The sequence below is a fragment of the Callorhinus ursinus genome, unplaced genomic scaffold (assembly GCF_003265705.2).
Source record: "Callorhinus ursinus isolate GAN/ISIS: 27379988/994484 unplaced genomic scaffold, GSC_fseal_2.0 scaffold4, whole genome shotgun sequence".
NCBI lineage: Eukaryota > Metazoa > Chordata > Mammalia > Carnivora > Otariidae > Callorhinus > Callorhinus ursinus.
In genome coordinates this window covers 122,056,064-122,073,139 of record NW_027397066.1, presented here as the reverse complement: position 1 = coordinate 122,073,139, position 17,076 = coordinate 122,056,064, and the positions used below count along the sequence as shown (strand labels likewise).

Genomic DNA, 17,076 nt, shown 5'->3' with positions numbered 1-17,076 from the left:
CGAGAGAAGGCAAGAAAATCGGGCAAGGCTACCTGTGCAGGACGAGGTACAAGGTGACTGCAGACTGACGTCGCTCTCAGCTAACCGGAATATGGCTAACCTTCAGAGTTCCCCCAGCTCCATGCACATTCCCGCTCCCTCTGTGGACGTGGACCCTTTAGATCCCCAGCTCTATTTTCTATCCAGGTGACAGGATCAGAGGGTGAACTTCTGACCTCGCAAATCCTTTGCGGCCTCGGACTGAAACCGGATGCCTCTGTAGAACATCTTCCCTCGAGCATTTCGTGTGGCAAGCCGAAGAAGATGGGACAAAGAAGGACATCTCTAAAATGGTTTAATGATCATCATATGCATGCTTTCTTCAGACAAGTGAGTAGAGCAAATCCAATCAAATGACGCGGTTTGAGACCTGAATTAAAAATCACGTAGAGAGAAACGGATTTTCTTTCTTTCTTTTTTATTCTTTTGCATTCGGCACACTGACAGAGCGGGAAAAGAAAATGCCTGGAACTTAAATATGGAGGAAGCTCTTTACAACTACATCCACGATTTTGTGCACTTCTCTCACCTCGCACGTCAGTGAAAAATCACCAACTATTATGAAACAGGACAAGTCAAGTCACAAAAGAACCAAAAAATCTCATAAAAAATATATCCAAGTATGAAAAGTACTGTCCTCTTGGCGTCTTCACATCCTTCTCTTCTGTGTACTTATATACAGCACTGGAAAGGAAAAACACACAACACGCTGAAAAAAAAACACCTATGCTTAAAAAATCATAATAGCAAGTTTCCAAAGCAAATAGATTTTGGCCCAACAGCTCTGCAAACTGAAAAGGAATTTTCATACCACACAACAAATTCTAGGACTACTGAAAAACTAGATTTGATGAATCTAGACCTGGGTTTGACGTCTTATAGGACTGTGTTGTAGTGTTCACTATGTATTTGACTGTAAATTGTGACCAGGAGGATAAAAAAAAAAAAATGGATGTGAAAACCCCTGGAATGTAAGAATGTTTTATAATTATAACAATTCTGCTTGTAGTAAGGTAAATCAGTAAATTTGCCAGGCGAAACCTCAGATTAACAATAAAAAACATATTTTCATCCATCTCTCCAACATAAACTCTAAACTTGCTGTTTACTATTTTAACTACAACAGGATAAACAAGAGCTGAGGAGTCTGGGGGTTTTTTGGGGGTGTTTTTAAATACTAAAATCTTTATTCTGCGTTCCCTTTTAAAGTATCAACCTATCCAAAGTTTTGCTCCGCTATCCTCTTGTGACCACCCAAACTGAACTCTTTAGGACATCAGAATAAGACAAAACTTAATAACTAGGTGACTCTGGTCAGGCTTTCAGAGGCGTTCTTCCCCTCCCACCCCCAGGCCCCCTCAGACTCCGACCCGTCCGTTCAAAGTGACCATGAAGAGGTACCTTGATCAAAGAACATAGCACAAATTAAATAGGATCCTTTTTAAGAGACAAAGATGTGAATTTGGGAGTCTAAGGGTAACTACCACTGATTACATCATGGAAAAAGTTATCAGGAAGGGAAGCAGCAGAACGACGGTAGAATTGGACCAGCCCAAGAAGCAGTGAGCACAGGACAGAATCCAGCCTGTCACCACTCACAGGTGACCACTGCTTTCAGCTGTCTGGAGATGGGCAACGATCAGAACATTTCTAGTAAATGGGGGGAGTAAAATAAGACTAACAGAAAAAAATCGAGGAAACCCTACATGTTGGAAGGAATAAAAAGCCAGCAAAATATGTATACAAAGACAGGAGGTGAAGAAATATGGTACTGTAAGAACGGGATACAGAACACCTACAACAAAAGTCAGGATATTTAGTTCAGAGCCGAGATCCAACTGTTAAGGGGGATGAAGAAATTACCCAGAACTAAAGAATTCACATCAATAAAAAATCCAAACTCAAGAGCCCCCGAGCTCCATTTGGGGGATGGGACCAAAGGGGGGGTGGAGGATGGGTCAAGGGATAATTCCCTCAGTTTTGATGTTTTTCCCTTCCCCCTGAGAAATTCAAATACAACTTCTTTGGTAGTTTTCTTTTTAGACAAGGTACTTAAGAGTAACCATAATAATCATAGCAACATACTAGCTGTTAAAAAGTGGAGTAGCTTTAGAATCATGTTTCCTACTTTGTCATTTTTGCCAAACTAAAGGATGCAAACCTCCACAAAAAGCATTTGAACGTTTAAGAGAGGAAGGACATCAGGACAAGCTACCTTCCAGATACTGCAAACCAAAGATACAGGCGAAACAGTGGCCACTCTTACAACGCCAACTTCCAACGTGAGAGGCAGTGTCAGGGGAATTTAATAAACTGTATTCAGGGCTCTGGGTCAGTGTCCTAATGCCCCTCAGGTCCTCATTAGTAAAGAGAGGGAAGGTGAGAATGTCATGTCTATTCCAAAATTCTACGAAGCATCTTAAAAAAAAAGAAACTGGTCACAATGAAGATTTGAGATTGAAAAAGTTAAAAATAAACAACACAAAACTGAAACTAAACTCTTGAGTTATGTAGAAAATGCGCTGGGGATCCTGATTATAAACAAAAAAACCCAAAAAACAAAAAAACAAACTTTTCTTGGATGTTGCACAACCGTACGGCGAGAGAATATTACCATTGTTTCCACGGATAAATGCATCGCCATACTTATTCTTCAGCTGTCCATTTACATATTCTTCCGTCTGCTCCAGGGCTATATTCATGTAGCCATCCAGGCAAGCCAGGACCCCTGGAGGCAGATTTCATCAAAGAGAAGATATACAGGGCAAATAAGAGTTGAAAATTACAGGGTATACCTTAGAGCTGACAACTGCATGATTTGTTAGCTCTTACATGCTTAATATAAAAATTCACACTGTAAGTGAAACGCCATCGTTTCTTTCTACGCCGATGTGAGTGACGGCGAAGAAGCATACAGGGCGAACGCAGTCATGGACCCACCGCCAACAGGGGAAACATTAAACTATCACATGCTTCCTGGGCCGTGTGGTTAACAACAGTAAGTCCTAAAGCCTTCACAAAAATCACGTAACATGCATATTCCAAATAAAACAGCGTTTTCTGGAAGCTAAAATCGGGAGTGGGCAATTGCGCAGGGACAAATGACCACTGGCCAAGGCTCCTCGCTGCGAGTGGCGCTCCTTACTTTAGCCACTCAGTGAAATATGGGTCTGGCAGATTTACTGCATTCCTTCGCAACATCTACTGCAGCAGATGAATGTACTCCAGGGTTCAGAGGAAGTCTCCACAATCTGTTAAAATAATAGGAGAGGAGACAGCAGGTGCTCCTGAAGGAGCACCCGAAAGCTGTGATGTGACTCCTCGTGAAGAGCAGCTTGAGAAGACAGGGCACCATATTGCATTGTTAACACATCCCTTTCTGTTTTGTTAGAGTTCGAAGAGTTTCAAATCCAGACTAATATAGAAAAATGGCCAAGAACATTCTAAGGAGCTTTTAAGGAAACTGAGTGAATCTTTTTAACTGTGTTAAGATAGTATAAATTGTGCAAAACTTGCCCTGATAATTTTTCTCAAAAGAGTAACACATATAAGCCTCTGAGTCTCTAACTTCACATGGTATTTTCTAGAAAAAAAAGAATCGAGTAAAAACAAATACTACAAGTTTGATTCAATTAGCCAAGTCGAGAGCTTCTCTTAGTCTCCACTTCGTTAATATGCTCCTCACTCCCTGCCTCTGCCCCCATTTCCCTCTAAACAAAAATGTTTCTTTTCCAAACTGTGTGTGTAATGAGAACACACGACAGTAATCTAACGGAATACTGCTAGAAGCTGTACACTTTCAAAGAATCAGAAGAGATAATGAATAATTACTAACAATTATTTCCCGTCAAAAGAGCTTAAGCTATAACCTTCCAGTTTATTTCCTGCTGTATTATTTTACATCTAAACCACAATCCTAAGTGAGCAAGAAACTTCCGAAACATGACATGCAAACCTGTTTGAAAGTTAACCCAAAGCATTTCAAAATGAAATATTCACTAATAGAAAAATATCTATTCTCCTAGCAAAGGTTGTTTTAAGAAAAAGATTCCAGGAGGTCGTAATGGTAACCCCCTCCCATCTCTGAGGGATAAACTACTATGAATAACAGAAAGAACAGTTTTCTTCAAACTTAAGAGAAATTGCTACCGAAAGCTGGGGTTTTTAATTTAATCATGATGGTTACTAGCCATGTGAAAGGCTGTTCAACCTCACTAGTAAACAAAGAAACAGAAATAAAATGAAACTATTACTTGTTGCCAATCAGAATGGAAACGCTGAAAACAAGGCTAATACAAGGACTGTTGAGAACACAGAGAAGAATAAGCCCATCTGCCCGGAGGGGGAGGGCCACTGGGCATGCTCATTAACACAGAAATCCTAGGCCAGGGAGTCTATTCTAAAGAAATACTTGGACAAGTGCTCAAGATACATGTCAAAGGAGCAGAGCTGTTTACTTAAAATAGCAAAAAGATTGGTAAACACCTGCAAGCCCATTAATGGGAAAACTGGTTAAAAACAAAAACAAAACTGTGGCACATCTACACAAGGTACTCCTATGCAGCATGGAACACTCTATATTGTCAGAGAACTGAATGCATTCTTTTCACGTAAAAAGAAGAAGAAAATCAGGGTGTATGTATAGCTGATCCCATTTATATAAAATTATGCTTATATGGACACAGGTCCAGACTGGTAGACCTGATTATCTCTGGATGGAAGAATTTGGGGAGACTTTGCTTTCTTCTGTATACTTTTCTTCATTATTTGCTTTGAAATTCTTAAAAAAAAAAAAAGAAAGAAAAAGAAAAACATGTACGCCACCTTTACAGATAAAAAAAAATTTTCCCTAACGAGTATAGAGAAAAAAAGCCTGGCTAGGCTGGTTGATCTCCTCAATGAAGTGGGTTCTGAGAAGACACTGAACACAATGTTCCCACCCTAACCAACTGTTGAATATGCTCAAATCTCTAGAAGTCTGTTATCTCCTTTGGGCTCATCAAAAGTTCATGGGTGTAAAGTGGTATGTAGAGACTTTATATCTCAGTATTCAGTGTAAATCTATTAGTTCCACTATAAAAATTAAACTGGAGATAGGTTATTGACGTCAAGACACTAAAGCAGTACATAAACAGCAGGGTGATTTCTTAACCAGGCTTTTAGTCAAGCTTGAGTTGGGAGTCCTAGCTCCTCCCTTACTAGGGAGAGAGAAACAGATACCTCAAAGGATTTATGTGAAGATAAATTGGAAATTGAAATGATTAGCACACACTGGACACATAGTAAGTTCTCAGGAAAACTAAGTTTGCATGTGTGGAAAGAGGAAAAAGCTCAAGACTACCATCCTCATTCAGAAAAGAGACCAAGAAAAGGCTTTACTCTGCTAATGAATTAGTAAGCTGCACCCGTGAAATACTCCAGGTCATTCACGTATTTGAATTTTGGAAGATTAGGATTTTAGTAACTAAAAAATGGGATTTGACACCATTCCTCCCACAAAGTTAATTGCAGGAGTGTCACCGCCTCTTAAAAGTAGCATTCTCGAAAAGAATGGAAAGGTATATTTGGATAGCACGTGTACTGTAAGAGTGGGAAGTTCATGTTGTAAAATGATACTGTCTAAACAGCTGTTTGTCAACCTTGAATACTTCGGCAAAACCACAGGCTGTCGTGCTAAGTGTTCTTCGGTTTCCAGTTACTCTTGCCTGAGGTGACTGAGAATCCTGGCTATTACCAGGATGTACACATCCAGTCGCAAAGCAGAGACAAGGAGACAACAGTCATAAATCACACCGGAAGTCAGAAGCACACAATCTGCTATGCACCCTGTCTCCAAAGGGAACCATCTCAGAGGTAGAAAAAGAAATGGACATAAAAACTACTGGTAACCAATGCCTTTTTTTCTATTGGGTATGTTTAAGAGCTTAATAGAAACCAGTTAGGTCATATTTACTCATTTAGTTGCACCAGTGAGGACAAAACATGAAAATATTACCTCGATAATCCACTCCAGAATTCAATTTTACCACAACTGGTCGTCCGATGATTTGCTTTAAGAAGTCACTGGGGGTTTGCTTCCGTAGACTCATTTTAACAATCCTGATCAAAAATCTGAAAAGGAGCAATAAAAGTAAAGACAAAAGTTAATTATTCACCCAAAAAAGCCTTTAGCCTGTTTATAGGAAATCACATACCAAAGGACTACATCTGAAGACTCAACATGATTCACTCCTATTACAACATGACAGCTAGCATGTTTCCAGTACTTACTATCAGCCAGATGCTAAGCTAATGCATGACCTCATTCAGTTATCCCACAGCAACCCCACGACACGGGCTTCATCATGGCTCCCTGTGTTAACAGAGCTGCTGTTCTTCATCACTGGTCACTACTGTCTCACACACAGGCAGTATACCCATTACAACCACTGCCACCGCCATCATTTACTGCGTGCTCATTCTATGCTGAGCGCTCTGCTGAGCTCCTTATAAACCCGGTCCCATTTAAGCTTCATAGGAACCCTGAGAAGGAAGTCATAATATCCCCACCTTGCTAATGAAAATAAAAGCACAAAAAGCTGAAATAATGTGCCCCTAAATGTGATGGAGCCAACATTCAAGCTCAACACAGTCGTATTTTAAAGTCTGTGTTATGTAACGCAGGCATATTGACAAACTGATGGCAAAATAGTGTTATTAAAAATAATTATAACCATAACTGAGAGCTAATACCTTACTGTGCTATATGTCAGCACTCACCTAAGCACTTCTCATATAGTAATCCATTTAAACCTATGACGTGATGGGGTAGGTACCGTTTTTAATCTTCATTTTACAGATGAAGAAAGAGTCACAGAGGTCCTGCTCTGGTCACATAGCTGGTAAGTGGACGACTAGCTCACGCTCAGAATCACAACCTTATACAGCCTCTTGAAAGTTCCTAATGCAGCCAGAGCTTTTTTACTCTATTAGAGCAGATATACGCTCTATATAATTAAGAGAAAGTCTTTTCTTTTTTAAGTTTTTATCTTAATTACCTGGTGCTCATCACAGCAAGTGCTTGCCTTCATCCCCATCACCCATTTCACCCAACCCCCTCCCACCTTCCCTCTGGTGACCATCAGTGTGTTCTCTGTAGTTAAGAGTCTTGTTTGTTGGTTTGCCTCTCTCTTCTTTTCCCTTTGCTTGTTTGCTCTGTTTCTTAAATTCTACATATGAGTAAAATCATATGGTATTTGTCTTTCTCTGACTGGCTTATTTCACTTAGCATATTATTCTCTAGCTCCACCCATGCCACTGCAAACGGCAAGATTTCATTCTTTTTGATGGCTGAGTAATATTCCATTTCTCTCACACACACGTGCGTGCACACACACACAAATATACATATATATATACAACCTCTTCCTTTTTTTTTTTTTAAAGATTTTATTTATTTATTTGACAGAGAGAGACACAGCGAGAGAGGGAACACAAGCAGGGGGAGTGGGAGAGGGAGAAGCAGGCTTCCCGCGGAGCAGGGAGCCCGATGCGGGGCTCGATCCCAGGACCCCGGGATCATGACCTGAGCCGAAGGCAGATGCTTAACGACTGAGCCACCCAGGCGCCCCCAACCTCTTCTTTATCCATTCATCAGCTAATGGACCCTTGGGCCGCTTCCATAATTTGGCTATTACAGATAATGCTCTATAAACATCAGGGTGCATGTATCCCTTTGAATTAGTATTTTTGTATTCTTTGGGTAAACACCCAGTAGTGCCATTGCTGGATCATAGGGCAGTTCTATTTTCAACTTTTTGCGGAACCTCCATACTGTTTTCCAGAGTGGTTGCACCAGCTTGCATTCCCACCAAAAGTGTAGGAGGGTTCCTCTTCCTCCACATCCTCCCCCCCAACACCTGTTGTTTCTTGTGTTGTTGATTTTAGCCATTCTGACTGGTGTGAGGAGGTAGCTCACTGTAGTTCTGATTTGCATCTCCCCGATGATCAGTGGTATTGAGCATCTTTTCATGTGTCTGTTGGCCATCTGTAGGTCTTCTTTGGAGAAATGTCTGTTCATGTTTTCTGCCCATTTTCTAATTGCATTATTTGGCTTTTGGGTGTTGAGTTTTATAAGTTCTTTATATACTTTGGATACTAACCCTTTATCAGATATGTCATTTGCAAGTGTTTTCTCCCATTCCAGAGGGTTGCCTTTTAGTACGAAAAACTCTTAAAATTCAAGAATAGGAGGAATCTGAAATACAGAGCATTATATACCCAAATCAAACATACACAGCTGCCAATCACTCCTTTCAAAATTCATCTTGTTATATAATAGTTATCTGGGTCAAAGTATTTTGATAAACAAATGTAACAAAACTATAGTTACTTAAGCAAAAACTAACAGCAAAAGGACTTTGGAAATTACTATTTGTTTCCGTCAAATTCAGCTCACTGTTATTTTGTAGCCACATAGTACTGACACTTAAAAATCAGTATGGATACAATATTTTAAGGACTCTCCTCAAGAACTCAAATTGTTTTCAATCCAAATTTTTATAACACTTTCTTCCATAAACAGCACTGCTTACTTCAAGTCTATCCACTCCACGATCTGAATATGGGTTCAGGAACATTGTTTATAGAGATTTTCTCACAGTGAATCGGCCAGCTCAAGCAGTTTGGTTAAGCTAGAATGCTCGGTTACTGGCTTTTTGTTTCTTGAACAAATACGCATATGTCCACACATATTTTAGGGAACTTCAAAAACACGGCTTTCACACAGGTTCTGACCTTAAAGAACTTAGAATCCAGAATAATTTAAACTCTTGCTCCAAGAGTGTGAGTAAACAAAAGTGATTATAATTTAAGGAAAATAATTTTCTTTAACCCCCAAAAATCAACATCCTCAATTAAATAAAAGAAAATACAAATTTCACAGAGTACGCTTGAACTTGGGGCTGTTCTTTGGACCATTCCCTACTCCATCCTCCTGAGGCTTGAAAGATGTTTAAAATGCGATCAGCTAGTGATTTTACTCAGCAAATTTTAATTTAACTTTCCCACTGGATTGCCAGTTTATTTTTTTAGCTACAGTCTCAGTAGATAACTGGAATTACAACTACTATTCAGGACGACCACTATTCATTTGAGACTCAGACCACACAATTTTATTTATGCTGTTTTGAGCACAAGAAAAAAATATTACAAAGTAAATCCTGTAACAGATTCAGTACTCTTGATGAGTTTAGTAAAAACAAACAAATCTTCCCATTCGTCTACCAACTGCCTTATTTATGTCCTGAACACATGCTGTTTTGTCACTGAACGGGTCTAGAGACTGTTAACTCTGAAGGCCTGATGGAGACTCAGCTCATGAGTCAGGTGCATTTCTTATCAGACGTGAAATCCCATGATGGTGCTTTCTATGTACAAGACCGAGACAAAACTAGCCGTTTCCTTCGTGTTAAAAAAACAAAAACAAAAACAAAAACCACTAAGATGCATGGTCATGTGAAAATCTAGTTGACAGGAATATTACTAACTACCTCATCCAAAGTTAAAAGTTAATGACAGAGGCGCCTGGGTGGCTCAGTCGTTAAGCGTCTGCCTTCGACTCAGGTCATGATCTCAGGGTCCTGGGATCAAGCCCCGCGTTGGGCTCCCTGCTCCGCGGGAAGCCTGCTTCTCCCTCTCCCACTCCTCCTGCTTGTGTTCCCTCTCTCGCTGTTTCTCTCTCTCTGTCAAAAACAATTAAATCTTTAGAATAAATGAATAAATAAATAAATAAAAGTTAATGACAGCAAAAAGACCCCAAGCCTAGACAAACTGCTGGTATTGGCTATTTTTTAAAATGTTATTCGTCTTCTTTCTTCACCTTTTTAAAAAGCACAGATAATACTCCTCTAAGCTCATCAAAGATCACACCTCTGCCATTAAAGCCACATCCTCACTCCAATTAGCATCAATCTCTTCCAGAAGGTGTTCAACACTTCAAACTTCCGTGCAGTGCCTGAGTGTCGGGTGCACAGGCTGGGGGAGGGGTGGCTAACACTAATTAAGATACAGGTAGCCTCGGGCCCTCAGAGTTTACACTCCAAAGCTGGCCCAAAAACACGTCATTGGAGAACTTTTTAGAAGTTGTATGTATGTGGATAGAATTATGCAGAGAACAGCACGTAGAGAAAGCAGCTCACCTGGCACAGCTTGGCAGAGCAGAGGATTTCTGGAGGTGACACCTGTGCTGAGCGAGAAGGGAAAGGAGCCCACCGGCCGAAAGGAGAGAAATCTTAGCAAAGACACTGGACGGTGTAATTGCGTTTGAGGAGAAAACGCTATACGGGCCAAGAGGGCAAAATGTAGGTGCAGGAGGGAGCAGGGCCACATTCCTGGCAAGCAGGGCAAGTCAGGCTAAGAGACCTTGGACTTGAGCTGCCAGCTCAGTATCCCAAACACGAAAGCAATTGGCTCACTTGGAGATTCTGATTCAGTAGTTCTGGGGCAGAACCCGGGAACTGGTTCGCACACGCCCGGCAGATTTCTCTGACCTGGCAAGTCTGGGGAACACCGTGTCAGCGACAGGAAACACGACAGGGTCATGAGCAGAGACCTGCCTGAGCTCGGCTCCCCAGGGCAGAGCATAGGTGGGCCACCTCACCTAGTTCTGACATGGCGGCGTCCCCCAAAGGTTGTACTGGCTACAATCTGTCACTACTCTCTGACATTCTCTACTTTTTTTGTACTAGTTTTTCACCCTCAAAAGATGGGAAGCCATGTGAAAGGCAAGACTACTCTCAAGCTTTTCATTTTTTTCTCCAGAGCATCTGCATTCTGCTAAATCTCTTGGGGAAAAAAAAAAAATTCAGAAGTTATTTGAAAAGGGGGTGGTTGCTTCAAACGCATTTTATCCATCACTCTAGGAGACCACATCTTCTACATTCATCTTCATTAGGCTTCCTTGGTACTCCCCGTTACTTAATGACTTGCCCATAAATCCATTTTGTATGAGTAAATTGGTCTCAACATCACAATTTTTCCCATCACTTGGCTCACGTAATTTTAAGTGTTCATCTTTTAAATTGGTTAAGGCAGAAGGCACAGTTCTGACCATTTCTGAAGCGAGAGAAAAGACTCTTGAACCATAAACACAGAAGAGGAAAAAGGCCTCCTTTCTGCAGGGTCACCTTGATAAAACTTCTCCCTTCAAAATTAAAGCCATAATCACCTCTATGCCTCTCTCCCTCCCCTGACTCCTACTCAGGCTTGTTTTAAATGACCTATTTTCAGAAACGGCTATTAAGTCAAAGGCAGTATATTTTCTGCCAGAAGCTACTGAGAGGTCTAGTATAAGAACATCCGCAAACTGCCCTGCAGAGATTTTTTTTTAGTAAAAGAATGGGGGAAAAAGAACCAAATTTTATTCATCCAACTATGTGCCAGGCTGCGTTAGATTCACGAGCAATTCACACGGTAACCCTGCGAGGTGGCAAGCACAACTAAGGCGGGGTCCCAAAGCCTAAGCCCTTTCAAAGCTGCCCTTTGGAATATGTCTAGATCCTCCTGTGACAGGTGGGGAACGACCACAGACATCTATGGAGATGTAGGGGAGATCCAGCTGGAGAGCGGGAGCACTGAAGGAAAAATGCCTAAAGGCACAAAGTGCTGTCAATTAGCCTGTGAAGAAATACAATGGTCAAAGGTTAAGAAATCTATCTAACGTGATTTTGAGTTACGTCACTGAACAGAGGACTCGCAAATCCTTGCTTCTTGGCAATGGTTACCTGTAAACTTTCACCTCCTCATAGAATATTTACAGTTTAGGGTGAAAAGAATGTGAAAAGTAAATAATTACAATGAAGCATAACATAACAACCCACGTAAATGCAGCTCGAGACTAATACCTCAGTGTCTGAGAGGGCATCAGACACTGAGACCAGCTCTCTAAACATCACCCTCCTCAGACAGTTGGGGTACCTAGTCCTTCTGAAGGCTTCATACCAATCCCTCCTCCCCACATGGTAGGGGGCTACCTTCCTCCCCTCCCTCACTCCAGCCCAGAATCCAGCACTCACAGCACCCCTTTCCACTTATCAGGCTCTTGCATAGTTCTCCTGCTGACCAGTCTCCCGTGGTAGGCTCTAAGCTTCTCAGAGACAGGGAAAATGGTGTCCCTGGTACCTAAGCTCACTGGCCAACCCTGTGGGAGGCATCTAAGGTCAGTGCCAAGGAAAATCCCCGTCCCTTCCTCCCCCCACCCACGAACTACGGGTAGAGTGACTAGCACGGTATCTTCTGTGCACTTAAATGGCTACAGCATAGTAATATCTCTGTTACTGACCAGCAAATAAAAGAAAGATGAAGAAAACAGACCTGTTTCTATGTTGTACAAGAACCAGCTGCATCCGAGTCAATGGAGACGCTTGCTAAAATGCAGATTCCTGAAGTCTACTCCTCATCAGACTCCCTAGGCAAGGGGCACTATAACTTACATCTTATAAAGTTTCCCAAATGATTCCTATAAGCAAATGCAGACATGGGGAAATGTCTGGAGACATTCTGGATTGTCTTGAATGAGGAGGGTGGCGCGAGTACATAGAGGCTAGGGGTGCTGCTTAACATTCTACAAAGCATAGATAGGACAGCCCTCCACAACAAAGGATTATCCAGCCCAAAATGTCAACTGAGGTTGAAAAACTGTTATAAACCCTAAATCAAAAAACCATTGTTCTCTGGTCTTAAAGTGACAAGGCGTTTTTAAAAACCTTCAAGGTACAACAAATGAGAATGAACAGCTCAATTCTAATTAGATGACAGAGTACAAATTATAACTTACTAGATGTTTTATTCTGACAGAAAGGGAATCTGAAAACAACTGTCAAAAAGTCTTGAAGGGGTTGCCGTTCTAAGTAATGAATTTTTAGTCCCAGTCACGAAAATGGTCAATTTTCCCATTTTTCAGTGTGAAACATCCCTCAGATGACTAAAATCTCTGTTATTTGGTACAATTCTAACAGGACAGAATAATCCAAGTGATGTCAACATTTTTTTAAATTCTCATACAAGTATGCCACAGTTTAGTTGAGAGACCACCCAATGCAGCATAAGGAGTACTCACTTGGGAGACGGAAACCTGAATTCTAATCCCAGCTCTGCTACTTAATTTAGCTGTATGCCTTGGAGAACTCGCCATTTCACCTCTCAAGGCCCCAGGTTCCTCATCTGCAAAATAAGGGAGTTATGCTAGATGATCACTTAAGAGATCATCCTGCTCTAACACTCAGCCTATGCAGTAACTCCAGTAATGCATTTACACACACACACACACACACACACACACAAAGATAATCCTCTAGACTCTTGCACAAAATTCAAGCAATTGGAATTGTGAAACACTACCATAAAAAAAAAATCCAAAGAGAGGCTGATGTATTAGACATATATTATGAGCTAGCATGCATTTGGTGAGAACAGGCACAACCTTACATGAATGATGTAAACTGCCAAAACTTTTCTGGAAAACAACTGGGCAATGGGTATGAAGATCTAAAAAGACCATACTAGAACACAGCATCTATTGTAATAACTTCCTTGCCCAGAATCTAGTCCAAGCGAGTCATCTGTAACACAGTTTCAAAAATAAAGTTAATCAAAGTATTACCTGGGATGCTAAAATGAAAGAAAAATTCACAAGCACCCTAAATGCCTCACAGCTGGGAAATGGTTGAATTATTTATGGGGCCTACACAATGACAGAATAGGTAGCCAATCAAAAGATGCGAAATTAGAAATGATATTTAGGAAGAATTTTCAAATGAAAGTGGACAACTATTTATACTGTTAATTGATAAAATAGGTAGTCTTAGCTCGGATAGAAAGTAGCACATACGAGAGTAAAATACAGAAATTATGGATGGGTCTCAGTGAGTATTACTTTCTTCACTAAACTGTGTTTTCAATTTTTCAACAGTCCTGTGTTACTAAGGCGTGGGGGGGGGGGGCACGCTAACCCACCACCAACCTTATCTGCCATCATCCTAATGCTAGACACCTTAAGCAGAAATACCCGCAAGGAGCAAGCGCACACACCTACACAACAAAAGCCCTGATGACAGGACCTAACGCCATACAACTGTGGGCGTCCGCAACCTGAGAACTCGGTAAGGTGGGCTAGTCCAAGCTCTTAATTCCTGGGGCTCAGGGGAACCACCCCGATGTAATCAGGGCAGCCCCGGAGCCCTAGGAAGCGAGGCCGGCCCGTGCAGTCGGGGCCCGCTTTCCCGCCCAGCCCGCAGGCTCAGGTCTGGGTTCCTGCGCAACTTGGACAATCACGATTGGTCTCGGAAGGCAACTCGGTGGGGCCAGGTCGCTGCCGTTCGTCCCCGCGCGGTCTAGACGCCCCTCCGGAGGGGTTCTCAGAGCCGGGGACCACAGATCTCCTGGCCTTTCCAGGAGCCGAGGAGAGCGTGAGCGCATTCTGCTGGCGCCCGGGGTCCGCGCTCCCTCCCGGCGCCTTTCAGGGGCTGCCTGGCCCAGATCCCCGCTGCTGCTCCCCAAACCCGCCCCGAGCGAGCCAACACTGGGGCCTCCAACCGCCCGTGCGGCTGCCTGGCTCACCTGGTGGCCGGGATCCAAACCCCCGCTCCAAGCGCCCCACAAGGCAGGCCTCCGCCGAAGATCCGGAGGAAATCGAAAGTGAAACTGCCGAGGCAGGTGGCACTTTTCTGCAGCAACCAAGGATTGCCTTTCCGGACTACGGCAGCCTGCGGGGACCGAAAAGGCCGGACTTTGGTGGAGCGCGCAAAGCCTGGAATCTCGTTTTGCCTAAAGGCAAAGTTGGTGCTTTGGAGGTCAAAGGAGAAAGCGCTGGTGCTTACTCTTTTAACAGAAACAGACATCCCTTAAATAAAACAAATAAACAAACAAACAAAAAACCCAAACTGGAAGTGATCTTTTAGCGGGGATTTCCTTTAGGCAGAAATGCAAGAAAGAGCTTGAAGTCATACTACACTGGAATTTGCTGCTAACGTAATGACTAAGAGAGATCCTTGAATAAGTTAATGCAAATAAATAAATAAAACAGGCAGCCTCAAATCTTCAAATCCATCTTTGGATTTTGATTAAGTGTGTGAAGATGAGGTCATTATTAGCAAGAGATTGTTTCCACGGCAACGTTGACACAAAAAGAATTAAAATCACTAAAGTAACTCCATATTATAATGGCATAAATTGCGTTCCCTTACAAACTTTAATTCTAATTGGAAATGGTGTGCAGACATTATTTAAGTGCTGCTATGGGAACTTGGTTTGGAATTTTGCATGAATTCTCAATACTCTTGCTATTAATGGAAAGGGCAAAGAAAAAGAAGAAAACTGTTATACCAACACTTGATTCCATTTTTTCTTCGCACACATACCCTCAACTTAAAACTTATACTTTAATTCTATTTGTGACTTGTAATGCTATAAACAAAGAAATAATATCTTTAAACAGATTCTTAACCCCGTTAAGTGTTATGGATCTAAGATGCAGAATTTTTTCCTAAGATAAAGATGAGTTTCCCTGCTTGGAAACCTCTCTTAGCTGAAGAAATGAACCTTTGATTGATATGGCGACAGAGAGCAACTGGGTGTGATTTGGTGGAAAAAAGAGATTTCCTTACATCCTTCCATAAAAACTTATTTTGGGTAAAAACCGAGCATTACAGATTTATTGAAAAGGCTGTATTTGAAGTTCTTGCAGTATAAAATATAATGTAAAACAATTAAGTATCATTTAAATAAAATAATTAGCTGCCAAGAACAAACATAATAGGATGTAAAGAAAGCCCTGTCCCTAAAAGCCTTCTTCACAAAAAACCTCAAATGGTACCGCATTCCTCACTGGTTGTTTCAATTATTAAAAAAAAAAAAATAGAATTTGTTAATTCATAGCCCTTTTCCCATTGCCACAGAACTCTGATGGAGTAATTTAGGCTGGCGTGGTAGGCAGGGGGCAATGAGGAGTTTTAACCGCACGGTTCATCTGCAGGGGTCGTTGCAACCTTTTTCAAGGGGCATGGATCTGTAAGGGCCCAACTAGACAAATGGGCTGGGCACCATGAATTACTTCATGAGCCAACAAGTTTATCAAAATGTAGTTGTGCCCAGAATCCCCTCGGCAGCTTAAAATTGGCTTTTATTGATTCACAAGGCAACTTTCCATGTTTCACAAGTTTTTCTTTAGCATTTTTTATTATACAAAGGAAACATGTGCAAGACTTTTTCCGAAAGTTAGTCCACCAACACTAACTTCAAGTTCTTCAAAACCCTGAACACAACCATTAATTTATGAAGGAGCCCTAAAGTCTTAAATATAATTTGACAAGATTTAGTTTAGCTTACACAGTTTAATTTAGCTTAAATGTTACAATTGATAAACCTATACTGACACATCATTATCACCCAACTACCTGTCCATAGTTTATATTAGGGTTCTCTCTTGGTGTTGTACATTCTATGGGTTTTGAGAAACTTATAATGACATGTATCTGCCATCATCGTATCATGCGAAGTATTTTCACTGCTGTAAAAATCCTCTGTGCTCTGCCTATTCATCCGTCTCTCTCCACTAACCCCTGGCAATCACCGGTCTTTTTAATGTCTCTATGGTTTCACCTTTTCCAGAATACCAAAAAGTTGGAATCATATAGTACATAGATTGGCTTTTCAGATCGGCTTCTTTCACTTAGAAATGTGCATTTAAGGGGTGCCTGGGTGGCTCAGTCCTTAAGCGTCTGCCTTCAGCTCAGGTCATGATCCCAGAGTCCTGGGATCAAGCCCCACATCGGGCTCCCTGCTCTGCCGGAAGCCTGTTTCTCCCTCTCCCTCTGCCTCTCCCCCTACGTGTGTTCTCTCTCTCTGTATCTCTGTGTCACAAATGAATAAATAAAATCTTAAAAAAAAAGAAATGTGCATTTAAGTTTTCTTCATGTCTTTTTATGGTTTGGTAACTTGATAATTTTTTTAGTGTTGGAGAATATTCCATTCTCTAGATGTACCACAGTTCATTCTCTTACT

The 17,076-nt window shown here is 41.5% G+C and overlaps 1 protein-coding gene across 2 annotated transcripts; it reads right to left on the bottom strand.

Annotated features, from left to right (window-relative positions):
- Positions 1-317: 317 nt before the first annotated feature.
- LSM6 (LSM6 homolog, U6 small nuclear RNA and mRNA degradation associated) lies at positions 318-14,784 on the bottom strand. 2 transcript variants are annotated; one of them, XM_025874267.2, is made up of 5 exons: positions 14,635-14,756; positions 13,136-13,239; positions 6,035-6,150; positions 2,654-2,767; positions 318-723 (listed from the first exon to the last, which is right to left on the bottom strand). In XM_025874267.2, the coding sequence occupies exons 3-5, from the start codon at positions 6,126-6,128 to the stop codon at positions 689-691; spliced, it is 243 nt and encodes an 80-aa protein (XP_025730052.1). In that variant the 5' UTR covers positions 6,129-6,150; positions 13,136-13,239; positions 14,635-14,756; the 3' UTR covers positions 318-688. The 2 variants fall into 2 exon arrangements, with proteins under 2 accessions (XP_025730052.1, XP_025730053.1); XM_025874268.2 differs by lacking the exon at positions 13,136-13,239 and having other exon boundaries at positions 14,635-14,784.
- Between the last annotated feature and the right edge of the window lie 2,292 nt (positions 14,785-17,076).